We start from the raw sequence: 25,015 nt of genomic DNA, 5'->3' as shown, positions 1-25,015 counted from the left end.
TGGTGTGGAGTGAGAACGGGAGGGCACACGGTCCTAGTTCACTGCCGTGACGGGCCGGGAGAGCTGCTCTCTGCTGCAGTTTCTGAGATACCATCTCGTGTGTTTCAGGCTGGCCTTAGCGTGCAGCAATCCTCCGCCTCAGGCTGCTGCATGCTGGATGGCAGGCGGGCACCCACATCCCCGTCCTTAGGCTTCTTTTGGCAGCCACAGTGCCCTCGGGAGTGTTTCTCCCAGATGTGATTTAAATCAGGGAATCTGCCTGGGAGCGGGTGGAAGCTGTGTCTGTCCCTTACAAGCAGAGCGACTGACTGAGCAAATGTCGTTTAAGCCATGAAGAGAGACAGAGACAGAGAGAGAGAGACAGAGAGAGAGGAACAGCTGTGACTGTAAAGTCTGCGCCTGGGGTCCGGGTGCAGGTGCAGGCCTGCCGTGCAGGTGCCCGAGTGACACTCGCTCGTGGGGTCACTCTACAACCGCAGAGCACCCTCCATGCCCCATCCCCCGCCTCTAGAACTCCAGCCTTGCAGAGTGGGGAGAGGACAGGACCCACAAGGGCTGTGTCTCCAGAGGCAGCCGCCCTCCCGCCTGGCCCAGCTTGGCCTCACCGCGCCCCCCTCTCACAGCCACGACAGGGGCGGAGCCAACCTCCTCCTGTCGGGAGTCTACTTCACTGGAGTCATCCTCCCGACCCGCCTCGCCTTTGGCCACCCGGCTCTGGGACTCCAGGACTGCCACGCCCAAGTGAGCCATGCCCACGTCTCCTTCGTGGGGGAGCTGAGGTGAGTGGGGCTGCGTGGCAGCGGGACTCCACACCTGTGGAGGCGTGTCACCACACCTTAGGGGGCTCTTTCCTTCCTTCCCCAGTGCCCTGTACAACACCTTCTCAGACCCCTTGGAGAAGCTCATTTTAAAGAACTTAAACGCAATGGTGAGTCTTTGGGGCTGGGCAACACCAGAGGCATCAGTGGCAGGTCTGCCGTCCTAATCAAATTTTTAATCCATGCGCCTTTATTGAGCGCCTGCTGTATACGCGCCTGGGCCAAGGCACTTGTGAACACGTTGCCACTGCGTGCTGTGTGTCAAACACCATCATGGGCTTTGGGGCCACAGAGAGGAGACCAGCACCCCTGCCCTGAAGTTACCCATCATGGGATGGGCAAGAGGGCAACAAGAGTCTGCTTATTCTGTGCCTCTCATGTGCTTGGGCTCCCGGAGGAATAAATTTGTCTGTCTAGAAAAACCGAACCTGGCTTGGGAACGGATAGGTGCATGGGGCCTGGATTGGGCTCCTCCTTACACGAGGATTAGAAATTGCAGAAATGGACTCCGGCAGTGTGAATGGTGCCAAGCACACCAGGGGCTCACCCAGCAGGCACACGGCCAGACCTGGCCTTTCCCGGGCAGGGCACAGCTCACACCCCTTCAGGAAGAGGGGAAGCAGAGGTTCCAGCTGTCTCTCTCTCTCTCTCATCTGTCTCTCTGTCTGTCTGTCTGTCTGTCTGTCTCTCTCTCTCTCTCTCTCTGCAGGCTCCAGCCCACCCAGGCTAAAGGACGGGCCTGGATGCAGCCACTCTGGCGCTCAGGGAGGACGCATCTCCTCGGGTGTGACAGTGACAGGTGCCCTAAGGTGGCACCGAGAGGAAGCCCCCGGGCCTGGTCCCGATGGGTCACACATGTGTGGCTGGTGGCTGAGGGCCTTCGCAGGGCTCGGTGGCCCCGCCCCTCTAGGGCCCACCTAACAAGGGAGCACCGCGGCCAGCGCAGCCTTTGTCTGACCACGTGCTTGTTTCTGTGCTTTGCCGCAGCTCTGTCCCATCATCTCAGGCGAGGTGGAAGCGCTGAATGCCAACCTCAGCTCCCTGGAGGGTGAGTGTCGGGACGGGCCCCCGGGTGGCCCCCAGCCCACCTTCAGTTGCTGCCCCCAGCTCTGCTTTCCAGGCATGGAGCACCTGCTCTTCCCTGTCTCCTCTCACCCTGCATTTGTGGTTTTAGTTTTGGTTTGGTTTTTTTTTTTGAGATAGTGTCTCACCACGTAACCCAGGCTGGCCTCAGACTCACAGCAATCCTCCTGCCTCAGCCTTCTGAGCACTGGGATGACAGATGTGCACCACTGAAGTCCTGGGATTTGTGTAGGAGGACGCTGCCTGAGCATGGGGTCCCCTGGTTACTCAGCACCTCTTAGAGGTGCAGGCCAGGAGTTAAACGACTCCCAGCTTGAGCTCCAAGCTAGGGGCAGTCAGCACAGCTCGCCTGTGGAGTACTTAACACTGGCCTCCACAAGGGTGCTCCCCACAGTGGCCACTGTCAGTGTCAGGTCTCCACACTTCCTCCTGGGCCCCAAAGAGCAGCTGCACACTGCCTCTGCTCAATGGCTCAATGTCCCTGCGGCCACTTGCAGCTCTCCCTCAGGGGTGGTCTCTGCCCTGCTGGAAGGCCCGCTCTGCCAGAGGAGCTCCCGGCCCTGCACCCCCCGCACCCCCAGCTCCTGTGTCAGCCCTGCACCCCCCCCAGCTCCTGTGTTGGCCCTGCACCACCCCCCGATCCCCCAGCTCCTGTGTCAGCCCTGCACCCCCCCCAGCTCCTGTGTTGGCCTTGCATCCCCCCCCTGATCCCCCAGCTCCTGTGTCGGCCCTGCACCCCCATCCCCCAGCTCCTGTGTCGGCCTTGCACCCCCTGATCCCCCAGCTCCTGTGTCGGCCCTGCACCCCCTGATCCCCCAGCTCCTGTGTCGGCCCTGCACCCCCCCAGCTACTGTGTCGGCCCTGCACCCCGATCCCCCAGCTCCTGTGTCGGCCCTGCACCCCCGATCCCCCAGCTCCTGTGTCGGCCCTGCACCCCCCCCATCCCCCAGCTCCTGTGTCGGCCTGCACCCTGCTGGTCCCTGCACGTCATGGTCCTTCCCACCCTAACCCTCAGGCTGCCTGCCCTCTATTTGGTCCAAGTCGTTCAATAGCTGCATCCCCCAGTGACACTTCCTGTGCACACGACACCCTCCACATGCTCTCTCTGCACTCCACCCCCTCATTCACCAATGTCCTGAGCATCTGGGGTCTGCTGGACACTGCTGGGCACTGGCTACAATGGTAGGAGGCAACAATCCTGCCTCCCGGCATGAGTGGGGGGAGCAAACAGGAAGCCAAGTGGGCCGTCAAATCTATGCCCAGCCAGGATGCCAGGATGCGTGGTCAGAAGACAGACAGGGCAGGGAGGGGCTGAAGAGGTTGCTGTGGCCAGGAAAGCCACTCCCCAGCAGGCCACGCTAGGGGAAGAGCCCAGCCAAGGGGTAGGACAGGGCTGCTGCCAGACCTGGCTAATCTTGGGCCTCTTCCCCTGGCATGAGCCAGGAAGATTATCAATGTGGAAATTTATTTGTCTCATGGTTCTGGAACCAGGAAACCCAAGGTCAGGAGTTGCAGGGCTGTGCAGAGTCGAGGTGTGACAGACAGGCAAGTGAGTGTGCATGACGGGACATCGCTCTGGCTGGATCTGTCACAAACCTGCACACAGAGTAATGGTGTTCGTCCCCCTCCGGGGTTGGTGCACCATTACCTAACTGTGCCTTAGAGGCCCTCACCTCCTGGTGCCACAGCACTGGCAATGCAATTGCAGCTCTGTTTTGGTCTGAAATGCTAATCTAAAAACGTAGCATCGTGCATGAGAATTTCCCTGGATTTTATTTTAAGTCTCACAGTGTCTCAAAAAAAAAAAAAAAAAAGAAAGAAAGAAAGAAAAGATTGCTTGTAATTGCAACAGTAAATGCATGCTCATTATTTTTTAAAAAATGAAGTTCTAACTACAATGAAATCTATAACATCGAGCCTGAAAGGCTCTTAACCCAGTATGTACAGCTTAATATTAGTAAAGGTCTTTGTACTGGTTTCCTTTTTAATATAAAGCTGGGCATGGTGGCCCGTGTTGGTAATCCCAGCACTCGGAAGGCTGAAGCAGGAGGGTGGCCAAGAGTTTGAGGCCAGCCTGGGCAATATAGTGAGTTCAAGGCCAGCCTGAGCTGCATAGTGAGATCCCTGCTCAAAAAACAAAAAAACAAAAAACAACTATGTATGTATTGTGTGTATACATTGCCTCTTAAAGTAACCTGGTTGAGGAAAGGTTTTTATTTTTCTCTTTTGACTTACCTTTTGTTTTTGAAATTTTTCTTCAAAAGTAACAGATATTAACTTGTGGAAGAAGAAAATTGCCACATTTTAAATAGAAAACTAAAAATAAGGTTTGGGCCTTTATTTATCTTACATCTAGCTTTATTGAAATCAATTTCTTTCTCTCTCTCTCTCTCTCTCTCTCTCTCTCTCTCTCTCTCTCTCTCTCCTTCTTTTCTTTCTTGTGTTTTTGCCATTTAGTTTTAACCAAGATCGACAACTTCACGCTGCTGGACTGCTCCCTAACCAGTCCTCCAGAGATTACCGAGCAGTACCTTGACCTGAATCTGAAGGTAACTTTGTCTTTCTCAGACTCCTTATCTCTTCCACAGCTGACACTCGGAGAACGAAACTTACATGTGGGAGAAAACACACATCCCCTCAAACAAGCCAGTTTCCTTCAGCCCCTCTCGGCTGTGTGCCTCTCCCTTTCTGGATGGTCTCTGTCTGCCTCTCAGCTGTTCGAGCTCGGGTGCAGGGTCTGCGCTTGTGCGGACATAGCGTGTGTTTGTGTGTGTGTGTGTGTGTGTGTGTGTGTGTGTGTGTGTAGGTCGCCTACGTTGGCACCTGTCTTCCTAACTCGCAGCCTGGCGGAGCTGGCTGGGGGCTGCTGGCCTGTGTACCAGGGCTGAGGCCACGGACGCACATTCATGGGCCCCGGAGAAGCCGGCAGGCTTAGTTACTGCCACTGTCTCTCCCCGAGCAGGTGACATTTCTCTCATTCAGCCTTGCAATCAGCTCAGTGTTGGTCCACATGGCATCTGTAACAACACCCTCAGCGACTGAGGACAGCGTTAGAATTCCTCAAAATGCCTTGTGCCTCTGCGTGCCGGGCCCTTCCCAGGGCCTCCCTGGACACCGCAGTGGGGGCCTCAGGACCTGGTCACAGGCGGCTGCTGCAGCCAGCCGAGCTCCATCCATCACCTGCTAGCGGCGTCCGAGCTGCTCCCGGCCTGGCCAGAGAGGGTCCGCCTTCCGCCCGCGGGCTTGGTCTGCGCCTGGTGACCCCCTGCTCTCCTTCAGGGCGTGTTCCTCCCGCTGGACGACCTCGCCGACCCACCGTTGTCTCCCGAGCCTTTCGAGCTGCCCGAGCGCCTGGACTCCATGCTGTACATCGGCGTCTCCAAGTCCGTCCTCCAGTCGGCGTCCTTGGCGCACTTCACCGCCGGTGCTTTCAGCGTCACGCTGTCCACCAGGGAGGTAAGCAGAGCTGGCCGTCCATCGCCGGGGTCACCTCACACGTGCGGCTGTGGGGCTTTACGTCATTGTGCCCATTCCTGGGCCTTTTTAGTATCACTCCTTGTAGGGCAACAGAGAAAGGTCGTGGACCGCACGCTGCGGGTCCACAGAGAGCAGCCGGACTCCCGTTCTGCTGACTTCGGTTCTTTGTAATAGACTGACTTGAATGTGGAGGCCTCCCTGCCCTGTGGCTGCCTGCGGCCACTTAGCTTAGCTTCTGTGTGCCCGTTTCCCCATTTGGGAAGGGGAGCACGTGGCCCCACACTCACACTCCCGAAGGCATTAACAGGTTCACACAGGCGTCCAGACCAATGATTTGTCACCAGCAGTGACCAGTAACTGTGCAGACGCGCACTGACTCTATGGGCATAATGAGAACAAGCCTCTGCCAGTTAACTGAAAACTTACGACCTCACGCTGCCAGGCAGGCGCTTGTGCCACTGAGCTGTGTCCCCAGCTGAGGGTCCTTCTCAGATCTTCTCCTGTGCGTCTCACGTATACCAGGCTTAGATGTGTGGCCATGCCCGCTGTTTTAAGGTACTGAAAATTAGACGCTTTAAGTTTCTGCCTTGAAAACCGTTCGTGTATGGAGATAAATTATGTAAGCACCCTGAATCTCAGCGACATCAGAAAGCAAGGGCGATAACGCCAGGCTTGTCGTCAGTGCCCGTAGGATGTCTGTGAGTGGAGCGTGTGCGCCATCCGTGGCATCGCCGGGTGCCCGTGGTGCCCAGCGCCTGCTGGAAGGGGGCGGCTTCCCGTGTGCGCTGGGCCGGCTTCCTTCACTGCTCTGTTTATAGCTCCTGCTTCCTCAGGTTCCCTGGGCTTGGGCTGGAGGCTGACAGGGCCCCTAGACATTTTAGGGTACAACAGCTTCAGCATACATCGAGTTACAGGGAACCCCAGGTCCTTCCTAAAAAGCCAGTCGAGGTAAAATCTTACAGCGACGCCGCTGTCTGCATTGCAGATCTCCGAGCACTTCCTCCTGAACTCCCAAGGCATCGGCAGCGTGCTCTCCCGGGTGAGTGCTCTGGCTTCGACGCCCGGGCAGTGTGCTGTGCCCATTGTGGCTGTTTCCAGAAGACGTGCGGGTTTGTCATTTTCCTTCTGGCCCAGGAACAAGTCCATCTTTCCTTTCTTCAGAGTTCTCTTTCCCTCTTAATCAAATACTCTCTAAACGCTAAGGTGTAAAGTACATGACAATTAAAGTCACTGTAAATCCGTAAAATAATCTGTGCCTTCCCCAAGGTTCTACCACACTTGAAGTCAGTAGATTAAATACAAACCTCGAGGGTGGTGCACCCCTGTAATCCCAGCACTCAGGAGGCTGGGGCAGGAGGGTCACTACGAATTTGAGCCTAGTCTAGGCTACATAATAAATTGAAGGCCAGCCTGAACTACATAGCAAGACCCTGTCTCAAAAAAAAAAAAAAAAAAAAGACCTTAAATTAAGGATATATTAGCTTTAATAAAGAATTTAATCCTGAAGGGAAAGATTAATGCCCACATCTGTGACTTCCCTAAATCACCTGTTCATTCCGTACCTTCATTGAAGGCTAAGTAGTGGACAAGGCAGACCTGCAAGTTTCCCTTAGGGAGCGAAGGTGTTTCGGGGGAAGGAGCTCAAGCCAGACACAACGTGGGTTTGAGGCTCAGTGCCAGTCCCGACCCGGAACCTTGAGAACTCACCTGGTCTCTTTAGTGCTCCAGGCCGCCGTTGCAGGCAGGCACGGTGATGAGAACCCGCCTGGGGACTGTGAGGTTTACAGGGAGGCCGGAAGCCCACGGCCTGGAGCTGGATGCTCTGTGCACCAGAAAGGTCGGCGGCTATTACCCGGGGCTCCAGTGTGATCCCCGCTCCCACTGACAGGTTTTTTAGGGTGACTGCGCCCGCCAGGCTTGGTCTGTGCAGGCCGCCCCGACCCGTGACTCCCACTCGGGGGCTCACGATCTCGGTCTCCATTTCCTGCCCCAAATGGGGCAGATCGCAGATCTCTACATCCTGTCGCAGCCCCTCGTGCTGCGGATCATGGCCACGGAGCCGCCGGTCGTCCACCTGCAGCCGGGCAACTTCACGCTGGACATCCCCGCCTCCGTCGTGGTGCTCACACAGCGGAGGAACGCCACGGAGGTGGAGCCCATCGTCTCCATGGACTTCGTGAGTCCGGAGGGGGGGCGCGGCCTGTGGGTGTCGGTGGTCTCTGCAGTGGACCGCTGACCGGCAGCCTCTGCATGCTTGGAGGGGTGGGTCTGACACCCCAGTTAACGCAGAGCTGAGAGTGGGGTGCACCCACCATGCAGTGCATTCTGGGAAGAGAAGGCGCTTGCTCCCCAGGCTGCCCCGTGTGGAAAGGAGAGAGCTGGGGATGCTCTGGGTGTGTTTCTGGGGGAGGCTGGGGAAGGGGCTCGGGCCAGGCATCACCAAGCATCCCTGTCTGACCACGAGGCAGAAAGAGAGATTACAGAGCCAGCTAACAGCCCCGCCTAGGGCGGGCGGTCTGGGGCTCACTCAGCCACCCACAGTGGGGGCCCTGCCCAGGTCCCCCTGCTTCCGGGAAGCGTGGGCAGGGGCTGGAGGCCAGGGCTCCACCGCACACACGGTGAACATCTCTCCAGTCCTTCCCGCCCTGCAGTGACTTGGCCCTGAATTTCTTTTTCCTCAAAACAAAGCAGTCAAAGTGGAACTCACTTTATCCTCTTGGCTAGATAGAAGCTCTGACAGAAAAAACCGATGCTAGAGCCTAAGCAGGATCAGAGCTGGAAAGAGGAGACTGGATTAGGTGAAAAGAAAAAAATAATGTAACGGAGAGCCCTGAACAGTAGCCAATGGGTTAGTTTCCCGCCCTGAAAGACAGGATTTTCCATGCGCCTTCTTGGTGACATCTCTGGGCTCAGTGGGAAGCGGCGCTGATCAGCACCCAACGCTTTTGTCTGCAGGTCGCCAGCACCAGCGTCGGCCTGGCCATTCTGGGACAAAGGCTGGTCTGCTCCCTGTCTCTGAACAGGTAAGGTCACTGACATGACCGTCGGAGGCCTCGCTGACCAGGGAGTCAGCAGAGTCCAGAGGCAAAATGACCTTTCGGAGAAGGTGTGGGTTTGGCCCGAGGGGGGATAAGCATTGGCTAAGCACATTGCCGTGACAAGCCAGGCCGTCTAGGAGCGCCGCCTTGATCAAATCTGTCCTGTCCTGTTTTACTTCTGGCTTCCTATCACAGTAATGTTAAGATAAAACAGGACCAACATAATTATAAAGCTAACGCTGTAACATAAGCGCACACTCTAATGGCCCAGCAGCATAAACTAACGGTGCTTTTCATCAAATTCCAAAAGCCTAATTTCAGGGAAGAGTATGTCTTTGGGGCCCACTGGGTGTGGTGACGCATGTCTGTAATCCCAGCATTCAGGAGGCTGAGGCAAGAAAATCACCCGGAGTTTGAGGTCTGTCTGGGCTATGAGAGTTCAAGAGCTACATAGTGTGGCCCTGTCTGAATAAAAAAATATCTTCAGGGTCTAAGGGTCCAACCTGGAAATCCCTTCTCACTGGCTCGATGATTGTGATCAAGTCTGCTAACGTTTCTGATGCCCAGTCTCCTCGTCTGTAAAGTCAGGTGGTCAGATCAATCAGATGCTGACCATCCGCTCTGTTCCCAGAGTGCAGGGAGCACAGCCAGCTGGTCTCTGCAGCAGGCAGCGCAGGGTGATGGGGAGGGCAGGGGGCAGGGGGCAGGGTCCTGAGCACCAGTGGTCTTTTGGAAGGACACCTGCAAAGCTCACCTTCCTTCTGGGCCTCAGGCTGAGAGCTGAGTGCTGCCCGGGGCAGGAGGTTTAGAAATGGCTCGCACAGCCTGGACCAAAGTTAGGAGTGAGGAGAAACCGGCAGCTGAGCCGAGGGCTGAGCAGACCATCTGGACACAGGGGGACGTCTCCCAGAAAGGCCTGGAGAGTGGAGAAGGCAGGACACAACCTTCCTGGCCTACAGAGGATGCTCATATAGAATAGATTTGCCTCCAGACAAGGGAGCAGGCCACTCAGTTAGGGATGGACGGAGCTGTCATTTTTCATAAAAATATTCTTCATAACTGTCTTTTTCCAGTAAAAGCAATATGGTTTTTAAAAGGCGCCTGCGGTGTGGCTTACCCAAGAGACAGGGTGTCAGCCGGGCCTTTGGAGCAGAGCTGGCTCCTGCAAGGGCTCGGGAGAGCCGCGCCCGGAGGCTGCTCTCCCTCAGGGACCCAGGAAAGTGCTTCCTTTTTTTTTCTCATGGTGCTGGGGCTGGAACCCGGGGATGTGCTACCCTAGGCTACTCCCCAGCCACTTTTTATTTTGGGACAGAGTGTCACTAAGTTCCCCAGGCTGGGCTGGATCTTAGGACCCTCCTGCCTCAGCCTCCTGAGTTGCTGGGATTCCGTGTGTGCACCACCACACCCAGGTAGATAGTTGTTTTATTTGTTTGCTTTGGTTTTTGGAGAAAAAAAAATGTGTATTTATACCTAGCTGGACTCAGCTTATATGATCCTGATTTTGTTGGTGGTACCGAGTGTCACAGTCAGGGACAGTCAGGCACCAGCCCTTTCCCCCATCAGGCCTTAAGGGTGCTGACCAAGGTCACAGGGCTTCTGCACAGCTCGCTGGATGTGGTGCTTGCTGGCCTCCACACCACGAGGAACACCGTGCGCTGTTGTCCTGTCTTCCTCGTGGCTGACGCATGGCCCGGGGAGCTTGACGATGGCACAGTGCCAAGCCTGCTTCTCCCAGGTGTTTGGGCCTCCAGAGCCCGGTGTCGTGGGTCTGGGAAGGTGGGTGTCATGTGGATCTCCTTTGTTCTGTGCTGTGGACGCCTCTCAGCACGGCCTTCTCGGCCTCCAAGGCTTTGGCTTCGGCTTCAACTTTGGGAGGGGTGGGAGCTTCCTTCTTTGCCTTAGTTGCCATCTTAGTTTTAAACAAGAAGTAATTTAAAAGAGCACCCTCCAGACTTGATTATACCTACTTTATGCTATCACAGTTGTAAAATGTAATTTGAAAAATTTTTTGTAATGAAGGAAAGGAGCCTCGAAGCAAAAATAGCTCAGGCCGGGAAGCCACGGGGTGGCTGTGGCTCCAGGGCATCATGGAACCCCAAACTCGAGCAGATGCATGGCATTGTCAGTTCTAACTGGTGAGCGGGCAGGAAGCAGAAAGGACCTGGGGTGGAAAGGCAGAGGAGAGGTGACCAGGCGTGCAGGGTTGTAAGGGGAGGACTGGGGCGGCCTGACCTGAGTCACAGGCGACACTGAGGACTCGGGTGCCTCAGGCCATTGGAGGACAGGAAGCAGCAGGCAGAGCACGAGGCTGGAGCTGGGGAAGGGGAGGCCATAGGCTGCTGGCCCAGGCGGCTGGGCCTGCCCGAGGACAGAACTGCTCCTGCCCGAGCAGGTGTCCTGCGCCAGCATTGGTGGGGTGGACGTGGAAGGAGGAGGTCAGTAAGATGGGGCTTCGGGCTGTGGTCTCCCCACCGGTCTGGACTCCCCTGCCAACTTTGCTCCCTGTGGGGCAGGGAGAGCAGGTTCGTGCGCTGGACCTGACCTCACCTCTGCTGTTCTCACTGGTGAGCATCGGGGTGTCAGGTCCTGCTGTGTGGGGGAGGAACTGAGAAACAGGTTTTAAATGGCTGATGGTGAAGCCTTGGGCTTGATCCCAGCACCAGGCAAGCATGAGTGTGTGTGTGTGTGTGTGTGTGTGTGTGTGTGTGTGTGTGTGCATGTGTGCGCATGCAGTGCACACCTCCCCCCCCCCACCCCGGCTGAGGCTGGTCCCGGACTTCAGGTAACCTCATAGCCCACACTTCCAGAGCCCCTAGCTGACTTTCCTGCACCCTCCCACTCACCCGAGGAAGCCATGACCTCCTTCTCCAGCTTCCTACACCCCCACCTGCACTAATCTCGGGAATTTGGGCCCTGAAATCACCATCCCTGCTTCGATGTCCCTTCCACTGGGTCCCCTGGGAGGCAGGGCCTGAGGCTTTAGTGGGGCTCCGGCAGGACCAGCTACATCCCGCAGGGCCCACCACAGAATGAGAATGTGGGGCCCCGATGCAAAAATCAGGCAGAATTTCAAGACAGAACAAGCGGGGCACTGAGGTGGGCACAGGGCACCTGAAAGGAGGCTGTGTCCTCACATGCCTGGGTAGCACTGAGCCGGTGTCACAGCAGACTCGGCAGCGGGGCCCCACCCACCTGGCACCCCGGGTCAGGCCTCAGCCTCCCACGCCACCCCACTGGCTCCTCCACTCAGCAGGCCGGCCCTGCCTCTCAGGATGAGCAGGTTTGGCCTCGCTGGCGTCAGAGGGAAACACAGGGCAGGTGCAGCGTGGGTGCAGGTCTGCAGGCCGTCCCCAAGGAGAACCAGGAAATTCAGGGTCTCCAGAGAAGCTCCCACGGGCCTCAGCCTTCCTAAGCATGCCCTCCTGGAGCCACTTAGAGTCGGCCGCAGAGACATGAGATGGCAGGTGAGGAGGACGGTAAGGACAAGGGCCTGTCCTGGAGTGGAGCAGCTGGGCCAAGAGCCCAGTACTGCCCGGATTAGCTGGGTCCTCTCGGGTACCCAGAGAGGAGGCTGGGTCGCCGTTTCCTCCTCTGTAAAGCAGTGCTCCAGTGAGGCTGCTTCAGGAGGTGCTCACAACAGTGTGACTGCACACTCATCAGGAGTGTGACTGCACACTCGTCAGGATGTCTGTGAAGTGCTCAAGAAACATGCGCTATGGGCTTATCTGAAATTTGGGGTCAACCTCAGCCGACAGTGATGAATTGTACAAGGTCGTGTGTGTGTGTGTGTGTGTGTATGTGTGTGTGTGTGTGTGTGTGTGTGTGTGAGAGAGAGAGAGAGACGCTGAGGATAAACCCATGGTACACAAGCGTCCTACCACCGAACTGCCCCCTTACACACACACACACACACACACACACACACACATATGGGCTCATTTCAAGAGTCCCTGTTCAGAATACAGCTCACCGCTGGCCCCTGCCCAGGGGCGGCTGTGGGAGGAAGCGTCTTCTGCTCTATAGCCAGAGCCTCCTCATTAAAATTTAGCCTTCAATATCTTTCGGTCCTGCACCCAGCACTGTACCTGTGTTATTTCACTTAAACCTTGCAGTTCTGCACTGCGGAGCCTGACACAGTGCTCAGTGGATGGGTACAGATTAAGTGAACAGCCTAGAGGCTGCTATTATTATCCTTCTTGCATATTCCCTGTGGGAAAGTGACTCATCCTGGAGTTACAGGACATTGAATGGGCTGGCCAGAATTTGGCCTCTTTTCAAAGCTGCCAGCATTCACTCCCTACATTTTCCCGCCTTTGCTGTTGTTAGTCAGCTTTTCGTCACTGGCACCAAGTACCTAACTACGCAGCTCAGAGGAGAAGGGTCCCTGGGCTCACGATTTCAGAGAGTTCAGTCCGTGGTTGACTGGCTCCTCGGTTTTTAGGCCATGAAGAAGCAAGAACATGGTGGAAAGGTGCCTCCAGGAAGTAGAGGGAATGAGAAAGGGCCAGAGAAGCGCTGTGGCCTTCAAGCCATATGCCAGGGACCTTTACCCAACCCGGCCCTGCCTCCTACCAGCACGTCCAGCTGTGCACTCATCAGTGGATTCGCCCGGTCACCTCTCTAGGGCTCCCTCTGACCACTGCTGCATGCTAGTCAAGCCCTCGACACAGCAGTCTAGGGAGACCCCTTGTACGTAAGCATAGAACATGTAGAGAGGACTTAAGGCTGCTAAATGACATTTAGATCTAGGACCAAAGGAAAAAAAGCTTTTCTCAGAGGAGGAAACCCGCACACAGCACAAGGCACCTTGCAAAACTGGAATAAGGGACCATCCTTTCTGAGTACTGTATATTGAAAGAAGACGGCTGGTTTTCCCGAAGTGGAAAAGGCACTCAACTCTTTTCTGGTTGCCGGAATAGAGTAGGGGAAGGCAAAGAAAGCTGCAGCTGGGAGCACTAGTGACAAACCCCATTTCTTTGGGGGTGTCTGGTTCAGAGCAGCGTGTCCAGGGCAGGCGTGTCTGGGTTTGGATTGCACCTGGTTGCTGGCCAGCTGTGCAACCTTGAGCCAGTGACTGACCCTCCTTAAGGATCAGTTTCTCGGTGGGCAGCGCAGCCCTCTGCCTGGTTTGGCCTGGGTGGTGGAGACGATGCTTGGCAGCATCACTGGCAGCTGTGCTCTGGCCTTCTCTGTTCCTGGTCTAGGATCCGAGTTTGATCCCAGTAAGAGGGAAAAATTGGCCCCATGAGACCTGTTCAGTCAGCTTGCCCTAAGAAGCCACCAGGTCGGTGCCCCAGTCAGAAAGCAGTTTCTTATTGCTCTGTCTCAGGGACGCCTCTCTCTCCAAACTCAGCTCTGGAGGCAACTCCAGGGCAGGCTAGTCACACTGCTGGCATTCTGCAGGCAACCTCGGAGGTCCAGTTAAATGACACTTCCCAGTTCTGGCCGCCATCTGGTTGACTTAATTCTAACCCTTTCTGCTTAATCATCATGTGCAAAACTCTCTAAGCGATCAAACGTAGATGATTGCTGGAAGCATTTGGAACTTTAGAACTTTTTATTTATGCTGCTGTGACCGAGGCCCCTGATATTCCCAAACTGTACCTCACCCCATTGCCATTGACACGCGCGCGCACACACACACACACACACACACACACACACACACACCCCAATGCAGTCAGAGAATACAGGTCCAGCTGGCTTCAGGCAGATGGAGTTGCTGGCTGCCAAGCACCCCTGGCATGAACCTTGGAGCAGAAACCCAGGAGGAAACGAGTCCGGGCAGGGCAGATTCTGTCTCTGCTGGGACAGTGCTCTCACCTGGAAGTAGAGCCCAGCTTGGTACTGGGCTGGCCTCCACCTGCACCCTGCCTCTGAGGATGCTACCAGGGTGGCTCCTTCCAAGGAGGAAACCCCATAGGATCTTTATCCCAGACCCACCTGTAGAATTTCAGGGTGCAGGAGGCACTGAGGTTAAAGCATGGAGTGGGGGCTTTTATCACGAGAGGGAGCTTTCTTTTGGTCTTCTTGAGACAGGATCTCACTATGCAGTTCAGGCTGGCCTTGGGCTCACTTTATATATAGCCTGGGCTGGTCTCGAATTTGCAAAGATCCGCCTGCTCAGCCTCCCGAGTGCGGGGATCTCAGCATTGCTTTGACAGGGCAATGGGTCCAAAGCCTTTCCTCCAAACCTTTCATCATATATGAAAATCCATGGCCTGGGGCTAAAGGCCCTCCTAGGACCAGTCTCACTTCTCAAGCCAACCAGCCTCCTCTCCCCTGGCTCCCGAGCAATGGAACGTTGGCTTTAGGCTGTCTCAGCATGGAGGGAGTCTCCATAGAGAAGGCTGTGGCAGTTCCCTGCAGACAAAGGGCAGGTCTGCCTGATATAGGCTCTGATGGGGAAGGGCTCTGGGCACTGATGTGAGCTCATTTATTGTGTGAGAGTGTAGGGACTGGGCAAACCTTTACATGCCTGAGATTTGGCAGACTTTTGGGAGGAAGAAGCTCTAGGGGCTTCAGGGAAGAAGGAGGTATGCATCATCAGGTACAGCTTTGAACCTTGCTGTGATGACTGTGCTGGTTCTCAGACAAGAAATCTAACACGACATCTGCAACTCTATTTATTTTAGTTTGAGACAGACAGGGTCTTGCTAAATTCCCAGGCCGGCCTCGAACTTGAGATCCTCTTGCCTTGGCCCCCTAAACAGCTGAGATTGCATGCATGTGCCACTTGCCCAGTTAGTTTTCAATCCAGGCAATAACCTTTCTCTAAAACTTTTTAGCATATGGTTGAATGGGATGTGTGTGTGCATGTGCGTGTGCATGTTAGGAATGGAATCAGGGCCTCACGCGTGCTAAGCAGTGCTCTGTCACCGAGCTAGGTCCCAGCCGGAGGTAGCTGAGCATGTGACTGCAAGGCAGGACTGTGTCCGAGCGTTCTTTCTCACCATGGCCTCCGACATTCTGAGTAAGAACTGGCTCTCCAAGCGCCCTTCCTGGAACCCGCTGGTTGGCCTGCGGGAGGAGGAAGTCAAGGACTGGGGTCAGGTACCAACCCGTGGCCAAGGCGAGCTTGTCTGCTTTTCCCGGCAGGAGCGGGGAGGGTTTGATCTTTGCTCCCTGCTTCCCTGCGCTTAGAGCCCATCAGTGAGCAAACCTGCCACTGTGTCTAGCCAGCCAGGAAGTACACAGAAGTAAGAGGTGCTGGGAGACAGGGACAGCCGGGGTCAGGTGAGGCTGTGCACTGCCCTCCCTCCGGAGATGGCTGGTGTGGCTGGGCTTGCAAGGCGAGAAAGGCAGGTCATGAGCGGGTCCTGCCACCCTGCAGTGGGCCATCAGGAGAGGCACGGCCTTCTCACTGCCCAGCGGGAGCCTTCGAGGAGCTTTGCAAGCTCAGTTCTCACTCCCCCTGCTGGCCAGTTCCAGCCCCGATGCCAATGACCTCATCTCTGACCCTTGCCAGATTTTCTGAGGTCGATTATTAGTTACCAACAATGAATATTTATCATCATTTATCAACCTGAAGCTGTCGCAAAACTTAACCTGCGCTAACAGGACATTGACTGACAGAAAGCAGGCGTCTTCCTATGGAATCCGCTCTTTAAATGTCACAGAAAGGCTCTTGGAAGAGGAAGACGAAGGACTTGAGGTGAGCTGTAAGAGATTACACATCATCACCCAGTTGTCCCAGTCGCCTTCCTCACCGCGGGGACACAATCTCCAGGGCCCCAATTTGAGGAAGATGAGGTTGGCCTTGACTTTCATGTCCGTCTGTAGTGGGCTGGCTCCAGGGCAGGACAGCCTGGCAGAGGGGTCTAGTGGAGGAGAGCTGCTCACAGCACGGATGACAGGAAGCAGAGAGAGAAAAGAGGAGCCGGGGAGGGAGACAAACCCTCCCAGCCACCAGCGCACTGAGGCACCTCTCTCTTCCCACCGTCCCCACCTCCTGACAGCAAGTGTCACTCCGTCATGCAGTCACCTTTAAACCCCAGAGCCTTTGGGACCATCCGGATCTAGACCATAAATACCAGACAAAGACTAAGGAAGGGGCAGAGTCCACACAGAGGAACCGCCTCAGCCTGCAGGAGGCCCAGAGCGTGGCGGTGTGTGTGAGGAAACACCACGGCGCGGTCCCCTGCTCTCCCTCAGTCACCTGATGCTCGGAGACGCTGGCCTAAAGCACACGGAGCATTTCCCACACAGTCAGCCTTAAACACAACTCACATCGGACTCTGAGCAGCGACGAGGCTCAGTGCCTCATCACCATTGTGTGGCAGATGACGGCTAGCGTGGGTCCTTGCTTTAACAGAGATGGAAATTCAAAGGAAAACACTAACTAACTTACAGGAAAGGTGTGAGTAGCCGGAGGGGTGCACTCTGATTCAGGGGCTTGGGTTGGCCCACCCGCAAAGCACGAGGCCAGCTCTTAGGGATCAGCTCAGGCGGGCTGGGCCCACTGATTATCAGCTCAGTTCTGGTTTCATGGCTCAGGTTGAAACCTGGAAACGTGAGGGGCAGTGGCAGTCATGCAAGGCTGGACTCCAGGGTGGCCATAGGTTTAGGGCAGGGAGATTCTGGGCGTCGCTGCATGTCCCTGGTGCCTTCCGCTTTGACAGGTGATGGTGCAGGCTGGGCAGAGTCAGGGCTGACAGACACGGTCTCCCTGAGTGACCACCACACCGGTGGGCAGGATGCAGAAGGTGTTACCACTTTCACGGCATAAAATCAAGCTTTGTTTTACCTTTATTCCTTGAGCATTAGTAGGCGAAAGTGAAAAATGCCGCTTTCAAGTCCCTGACCGCATTAGGAGGAAGCTCAAATCAAGCTTTAGACGAGTGACGGGCGGGGGCCCAGGATTCTGCCCACCCACCCTGCCCTGGCCCTGTGGGGATCTCTGTGTGCCACGATGGTACCATTACTGTTTTGATGCTGTTTATGAGCTTTGCAGGATTTTTAGGGATGTGTTTTGAAGGCAAAATCTGTTCTGGGCCTGGATCTACAGAGCCTGGCCAATAACACAGCGGAGCACCGAGCAGCTCAGGGCTCCTGACCATAAAAGATGAGGCTGAGGAGGCACCTGGCATCCAGGGCACAGGAAGCCTCGTGCCAGGTAAGTGACTTGGACTTGGTCACGAGCCAGTGAGGAACTTGGATCAGAAGCGTTCTCTTCAGACCTGAAAACAGCGCCCTCTGTGAACCGTGTGGAAGATACCCTGGGGGAGATGGAGCCTGGAGACCCAGCTGGGCAGGGTGCACACACCTGTAATCCCAGCGCCACGGAGCCTGCGGCAGGAGGAGCACAACTTCAAGCCCCCCAGGACAACTTAGCAGCCTGTGAGATCCTCCATCAAGTTAAAAAGGAAAGGGCAGGGATACAGCTCAGTGTGAAATTCCTGTGTTTAGTCACCAGCACTGGGAAAAAAAGATTTAAAAAAAAAGACCAGAGGCCCAGTAGAGGGCTAATGCAGAGGGGAGGCTTCACACCGGAGCGAGCGTGGCCGTGAGGAAGCAAGCTAAGACAGCAGCCTTTCAGGAGGGCACTCCAGGGTGGGGTGGGAGGTCTGGGTTCCAGATGTGCCATTGGCCTTTCCCATCTTTGGGCCTCCGTTTACCCATCTACTACATAAAGGAGTCCTCTCTGCCGAGTACTGCTTCCTTGTAGGGTAATCACAATGTGTACCAGGAAGGGGAGCTATGAGCCGGCCCTTAGCAACACGGGAAGAGGCAACACTGCCCTTTGGCTTTCTCGTGAGAATCCCTGTATAACATCAAGCACCAGGATAGTGGTGTCAGCCACCCGTACCAGATGCCCAGGATGGGGACCTCCCACTGTGCGGGCCTATAGCAAGTGGTCCCTGGGTTTTGGATGTTATGAGCCAGCCTGTTCCCACACCTGATAAAAATGGCTCACATCTGTAGTGCTAAGAGGATGCTAGCACTGAGTATCTGACGTGAATTACCTCATTCGGTTCTTGTACAACAGTGTAAGGTGGGTACAGTCCATACCGTAATTTATAGTTATGCAACTTGAGATCCAGAGAGATCAGGGGAGTCTACAGAAGTGGGACTGAAACTCGGGCTTCTGCTCACAGTTCTGTCACAGCGCCTTCCACATCCGAACGCTCCCGTTGCTAGGGTTCCTCTGTGTGATGTGACTGACTGTTTAAAATGGTGCCCGTCAGGCTCTAGGGGAGCACCCGCCCAGCAGTGTGAACCCTGAGCTCCGTCCCTATCATCTCAGCCAGCTGTCCCCGCTGCTGGGGGTGAGCTCCCACTACCCGAAAGCCACAAGTTAGAGGAAGAGAGGTTTTAATGGTTGCCATTTCGGGGCTCCACTGGCTCCAACCAAAAACATCACAGTGGGGGTGGCTGGAGGGGCAGAGCTGTTCTGTTCATGGGATCCAGAAGCAGAGCAGGGGACGGCACCAGAGTGGAAGGGGTGAGGGACCAGACACAGTCCTGAGGCCACACCTCCATGGCACACCCCAGCGAACCCAGGAGAATACTCCAGTAATCTGCTAGATGTTTCTTAATTCCATGGAGTTGGCACATGAGGATTAACAGTCATAGCCTCATACTCAAGATAGATACACGGAGAGAGGGAGAGAGGAGACCACAGCCTCCTGAGCTTGTCACCAAGACTGAGTGTAGGACTCACAGACAGGTACGCTGTGATCGCAGTCAGGGCTCAGACAGGTGCAGAGTTAAGTTCGGAGCCAGAGGACCTGAACGCTCTTTCTTCCTGTTGCTTTCCGTGCTGGTTTGCCAACTCACAGCCATTCGGGCCCACGATTCAGCAAATGCACTTGGGAAGCCATAAGGTTCTAAAACCAAATACAGGGGCTGAGAATGCAACAGGACCTTCCAGGTTTGTTTGTGTGGCTTTTAAAAGTAGTGCTTACTGAACTAAAAATAAGTCCACTTTCTTTTTTATTGTTTTAAAAGCCTTCTACCTCCTGCTTACTTTCTTCCTGCTTCCTTGCAGGTTCCGCCTGTCCCTGCCGGAGTCCAATCGCAGCGACATTAAGGTAGGAAAGGAGCTCTCTGGTCCCCAGGGCTGGGGAGGATGGAAATTCTCCTCTACGGTTCTGCATGGATTGTGCTCTGTGTCCCTGAGCCCTTGATTTCCTCATGGCTACAGGTTTTAAGTTCAAAACTATTATCTGCTCATCTATCAACCCCGCTAATTCCCTAGTGTACTTTTACAAGGAACCTGGAAGCCTGTTAAGACGTTGTATGATATGAGGATATGTTTCCAAGTCAGCTTTGTCACTGTGTAAGGTCATCCTCAAGGTTAAATGTAAGGCCTAGGCCCCCAAAGAAAGAGCCTGAGCATAAACCAGCAGGCTTGAAGGTCTGGGCATCCAGTGCTGACCAGGAATTAGGTCAAGGTAGGCTGTGTGGACACCTCTCTGGTAGGAGAGCCCAGCCTCGTGACTTCTTGTTTGGGAGCAGATACTCCATGGAGTAATTCGGGACCCCCTCCCCCAAGCTTCAGGAAGATCAGCCACATCATGCTTAGCTGCTCCAGCATGGAGCTAGCCAGTGCAGGACTTTGGAGAAGCTGGTGCAGGACTTTGGTGTCACAATGCCTGGCGCACTGCCTGCTGCCCGATGCAATGGCACCGCGGTCACGCTCTTCCCAGTAAATGCTGATTCTGGTGCCATGCATTCACTGGCAAGGACTTACTCAGCCTGGGACTATTCTAGACCAAGCAGAGATGATGTTACCTGACACCTATGTCCCGGGACAGTGGGTGTCAACAAGGGCTCAGTGAGACCAACATCTGGCAATGTCTGGAGACATTTTTAGTTGTCACGACCTGGGGTGGAAGAGGGTACTATGGGGGCCAGGGATGCTGCACAAGACAGCTTCCCAAGACAGAGACTGAGCCATGCCAAAATGTCACCAGTGCCACAATACGCAAGCCTGTTCTAGGATGTATACAACTGTGCCCAGGTCGGAGGGCAAACAGCAAGCAAACAAATACATGTTGTATGTGTTGAATGATTCTGTAGAGAAAAATAAATCAGAAGAGGCACCGCAACGGGTCCAGAGCTGGACAGCAAAACCTCAGGACTGTTAATCGTCTGTGGGACTCACTTGGCACGGCGGCTGCCTGGCCATCGTTTTTAGGGTTATAATTACTGTTTCTGTTATGGTCATCTCTATATCAAGGACTGATGGCATACTACAATAGTTTCATGCATAAACTCCGAGGCCAAACAGAAGTCCATTTACTGCCAGTGTGACCTTGGGCATGTCACTCAGCCTCCCCCAAGGCAGAGCCTGGGAGACGGTAGGCACAGAAACGTGGGGAGAAGACAGAAACAGATACCAGGGAAAGCAGCCAGGAAGTCAAACCAGACATTGTCTGTTGGTTACATTGTAGAGGAGCATCCGGTGTGTCAGTTTGGGGTGTTTGGTAAGCCGGAACAATAGAGCCCACGGCTGGGAAATAAGTCACATGTCCCGGCAGCACCCTAAAGCCCCAGAATTGTCCTGGGCACTGCCGGGGACACCCCAGGAACACCAGTTTTGTGGTGGACACAGCAAAGGAGAAGGCGTGGCTGGCTTTCTCATTGATCCTATTTCCCAAGAGACAAGCCAAGAAGCGTCCACGGCTTCCAGGAAGACCTTGGAAAAGAGCTTCGCATCAACCACCAAACGCGCTGGCCACTGCATGTCAGGGGAAACGGCAGTGGTTTATGGCAGGCGCTTTGCATAATGTTAACTTGTTTAACCCTGGCCGCCACCCTAGGATATGAGGATGATGAAGATCACAAAAGCATCTTACTATTTACTTCACTGTGTAGATCAGAAAATGGGGGAGGCTAAGTAACTTTCCCAGCTTCACCTAGCAAGTGGCTAAAAACACACGCTCATCTGTTTACTCCAGTTCCTGGATCTTCCCAGGGAACGGCCCTGCGCTTAGGCGCTCCAGCTCCCACAGCTGATTAGGATAAACTGAGCGTTCTGATATTCGGGTGGTTTCAGAGCCTAACACAGCACAAAGCCTCTCTTGGGCAAGGCTCCTGGTAGACAATGGCAGGGTATCTAAGCAGCTGCATTCTCTATCGCCCTGGGGTCCCTGTGCCCTGGCCATCACCGTAGCCAGCACAGGGGAAAGCAGAGTGTCCATCCTGGGAGAGACATCACCCGGAACCCTCGTGGCATGGTTTCCCACAACGCTAGCAAATCCCTTGGGAAAGCTCTGGCTACTGCTCCCTGGGCAGGTCAAGGAAGGACATGTCAAGCCAGGGGTGGTGTTTTCACAGCACTTTGATCAGGCAGCTGATAGGTTCCTCCTTCTCTGCAGGTCTTGAGGTTTGAGAACATCCTGTCCTCCATTCTGCACTTTGGCGTCCTCCCTCTGGCCAATAGTAAGTGACTCCTGGGAGGAGATGTCAGAGATGTCGGTTTAACAGTGGGAGGAGTTGCCTGGGAATCTCTGCTCTGAAGTCTGCACTTCCAAAGTGTTATTAGGAACCCAGGCCAGAGCCACAAGTTACAGTAAATACTGTCAACAGCAGGGTTGCAAGCTTAGTTACTCCAGGTCCGAACCTTGTTAGCAACTATGCTTATTTAAAGTTGGCATCAATTCTGGCTGAATTAAATGGTACAGAATAATACAGCATCCTTCAGGTCAGCAGGAAGTGGGTAATTCTGCCCGGGAAGTGGTTCCCGCACAAGGACCAAACGGTTTACTGGATGACAATCCTGGGCCTCTCCACTCTGCAATGATTCGCAAACCACAGCATCTGGAGTTGGCTCAGTTACCAAAACCAAACAAACTATATTTCAGTGCTGGAAATCAAACACAGGAGTGCTATACCACTGAGCCTCACACACAGCCCTTTTTAATTTTTGAGACAGGGTCTTGCTAATTGCCCAGGCAGGACTGAACTTGTGATCTTCTTGCTTTGGTTTCCTTTGGTGTTGGGATTAGAAATGTGCACCATCACCAACCCAGCTAAAATGTTTTTTATATTAAACTCTGGAGCTTTCTCAAGACACATTAATTAGGTATTTTCAAAACATAGATTGAGTAAGTAGAAGAACATCAGTTTCTGGTGCAAGCATGAGGTCATGAGTCAAATTCTCAGTACAAAAAACAAAGCAGCACATCATTGCAGGTGGATTTTTACTGAACACAGATGAATCAACAATTCTTCCAGGAAAATACCAGGAGCCCACCAGAGAGAATGAAAACAGAATGAGAAGGAAGAGAAAAGATAAACTGTTAAAAAGCTGCCTGTTTGGCTCTTGGTAAAATGTTTGCTCATTGTGCCCAGTTACCTTGTGACTTTTTCTGTGTTTTAGAAAAATTGCAGCAAGGATTTCCCCTGCCCAGGCCATACAATGTCTCATTGGTCAATTCGGATATTGAGGTTCTTGAGGTAAGATTTTGAATCTTTCCTAACTGACCCATTTCTTCTTATAGTAGACTAAGCCTGCATCTGTTTGCTTATTTTTCTGTTATTTTATTTTGTCTGAGGAACTTTATAAACAAAATGTTTAGCTCGTAAAGCTTTCAATTAACAAGGAAAAGTTAATGAATCAGACGAAGTCCAATTTTACTACCAAGTTTATTCACTCCGCAGTACAAGAATATATGCCTTAGCACACTTTATTAACGCCACAAAACAAGCTAAGGCTGGAACTATTAATCCCATTTTCCAGATGAGGACAGTAAGAGGCAGAGAGGTGAAGGGACCCAGGTAGTTTCCAAATGGACAGACGGGCTCTCCTGGTAATCCCAGTTAATGGATGGGCCTTTGGGCCAGGAATCTATGGAGAACTGTTTCTTGGCTAATCATTATTAACTAGCTTCATGATACCATTTATTTCCCTCTTTCTTTTTGGCATTTGTTTTGGTTTCAGGAGGTGAAAATAAGTTTCTGAAGGAAACTCTGGCCCGGTAGCTCCCCTGCATACCCCTTCATCTCCTGGCTTCCCCCACCCCACCCTCAACTGCCCCCCCAACACAGCCTACCCTGAGGCCTTCGCAGTGGGGGTTAGAAGCTGAGGGAGACTTAACACCTTGGGGCCCGGGAAAGAAACCAGTACTCCTTTAGCCCTCAGGACTGACTCCAAACTCCAGGCTCATCACTGCACCTTTTTTCAGGGTTTCATTTTGATTTCCACCGACCTGAAGTATGAAATGTCTTCAAAACAGCAGCCAACTTTCCATGGCTGGGGAGATGTGAACTGGATAAGGAGACCGGGTTCGGGGCAGCCAGCCCCTTGATGCCTGTTCACATCCAAACCAGGAAGGAACTGGCCGGAATCCCACAGCGCCTGGCCATGGCGAGGGGAAGTCAGCGCACAGTGGAATTCGAAAGCCCTTCTGAACTGTGTAGGCAGCAAATTTGCTCTCTGGAGCCTCTGGGAACCTAGAGTAGGGCCACCTGGGCTGAAGGCTGAGCGGGCATCCGCGAGCTGTGTGTGTATATGGAGGGTCATGAATTGTAATGTGTGTGTAGATGCCGTGTGCCTGTGTTTATAAGATTCTGGGGACAAGAACTTGGCATGTATTTCTCACCAGGTGGGTGAAAACTCTTAAATCTGTATTTATATTGCTACTCTTCTTTAGAGATTTTCTCTACCTGCATACTGGATTTTACATTTTATATTCACTGTTACTGTCCCCTATGTGTGATTAAAATCATTTTCTACCCATGTCGGATTGGCTTTTTGAGAAATTTCCTGCTCTGAAACTTTTTTTAAAAAGAGAGAATAGGCAAGTGAATTTATTTTCTTTAACACTGACAAAAACTGAGGTTGTAACAGCCAAACACACCTGAGATTGCACAAAGATGGATATGTGATTTTAAAAGGGATCCCTAAGCTCTCAGGCCTTTCCCGTGGTCGTCTTGCATCACTCACTAATGTTTTAGGCTGCCCCCCTCCCGGCCCCCAAGGATTCTGTGAGATGGCAATGGAGAGCACAAAGCCTGGCCAGTTCTGAGTTGATGCTGATGTTAACGCTGTTAGAGCAGCAGGCAGGGTTGAAACTGAGGCAGAGGAGGGAGGGGAGCTGCTGCAGATGGTGTACGAGATGGACGAGAACCTGAACCCCTTGTGAAGTCTTCACACTCCAGAGTGGCCCGAAGAGAGACTGAGAGTCTGTCCAAGGGGCGAGCCCGGTGCTAGTGACTCGCAGGGCACTGAGGAGTGTTAGCTTGTTCATTTTCGCAGCAAGGATTGCCATCCGTTCGACAGGTGAAGAAACAGAGGTGTGGGGGAATTTGTTGAAATCAGCTAGTAAATGGCACAAGCAGAGATCGAACCCATGTCTTCCCGAACCTGAAGCTACTGCCCTTTACGGGAGACAGGGCTGGACACAACTCACAACTCGCTCCAAGTTCGCTTGCACGATGAGCAAGAGGCCTTCTGTTGTGTAAAGCGTCACCCTGGAGGCCTTAGCCCCCCAAGAGGGCTAGGCAGGAGGACAGGGAGCCCCATCGGACTGTGATCCCATCGCCGTCCCGTTTAAGGAAATGTTTAAGAGTCTGCATTGGCTGTGTATGTCTGAGCTTAGCGGGAGCCCCAGAGGGTCGGTTAGAATAAATGCTAGAATTCCTTGTTCG

At 53.9% G+C, this 25,015-nt stretch overlaps 1 protein-coding gene across 4 annotated transcripts in view; it reads left to right on the top strand.

Moving 5' to 3' along the window:
- Bpifc (BPI fold containing family C) overlaps window positions 1-24,124 on the top strand; it is a 39,046-nt gene extending 14,922 nt beyond the window's left edge. For 3 of the 4 annotated variants that reach the window (XM_063255541.1, XM_063255539.1, XM_063255540.1), the window contains exons 5-16: window positions 624-779; window positions 865-928; window positions 1,806-1,866; window positions 4,359-4,450; window positions 5,181-5,357; window positions 6,364-6,417; window positions 7,381-7,554; window positions 8,334-8,401; window positions 19,407-19,449; window positions 21,742-21,805; window positions 22,746-22,822; window positions 23,551-24,124. In XM_063255541.1, coding sequence (XP_063111611.1) covers window positions 624-779; window positions 865-928; window positions 1,806-1,866; window positions 4,359-4,450; window positions 5,181-5,357; window positions 6,364-6,417; window positions 7,381-7,554; window positions 8,334-8,401; window positions 19,407-19,449; window positions 21,742-21,805; window positions 22,746-22,822; window positions 23,551-23,673 — 1,153 coding nt within the window. In that variant the 3' untranslated portion in view covers window positions 23,674-24,124. The remainder of the gene's footprint in view (window positions 1-623; window positions 780-864; window positions 929-1,805; window positions 1,867-4,358; window positions 4,451-5,180; window positions 5,358-6,363; window positions 6,418-7,380; window positions 7,555-8,333; window positions 8,402-19,406; window positions 19,450-21,741; window positions 21,806-22,745; window positions 22,823-23,550) is intronic. The other variant, XM_063255542.1, reaches the window with a different exon arrangement.
- Window positions 24,125-25,015: the final 891 nt, after the last annotated feature.

The sequence above is a fragment of the Cavia porcellus genome, unplaced genomic scaffold, assembly GCF_034190915.1.
Source record: "Cavia porcellus strain 051 isolate PalLab524CR breed Dunkin Hartley unplaced genomic scaffold, mCavPor4.1 scaffold_8, whole genome shotgun sequence".
Taxonomy (NCBI): Eukaryota; Metazoa; Chordata; class Mammalia; order Rodentia; family Caviidae; genus Cavia; species Cavia porcellus.
The sequence above is the reverse complement of the archived record's forward strand: the minus strand, read 5'-3'. Positions and strand labels throughout refer to the sequence as shown.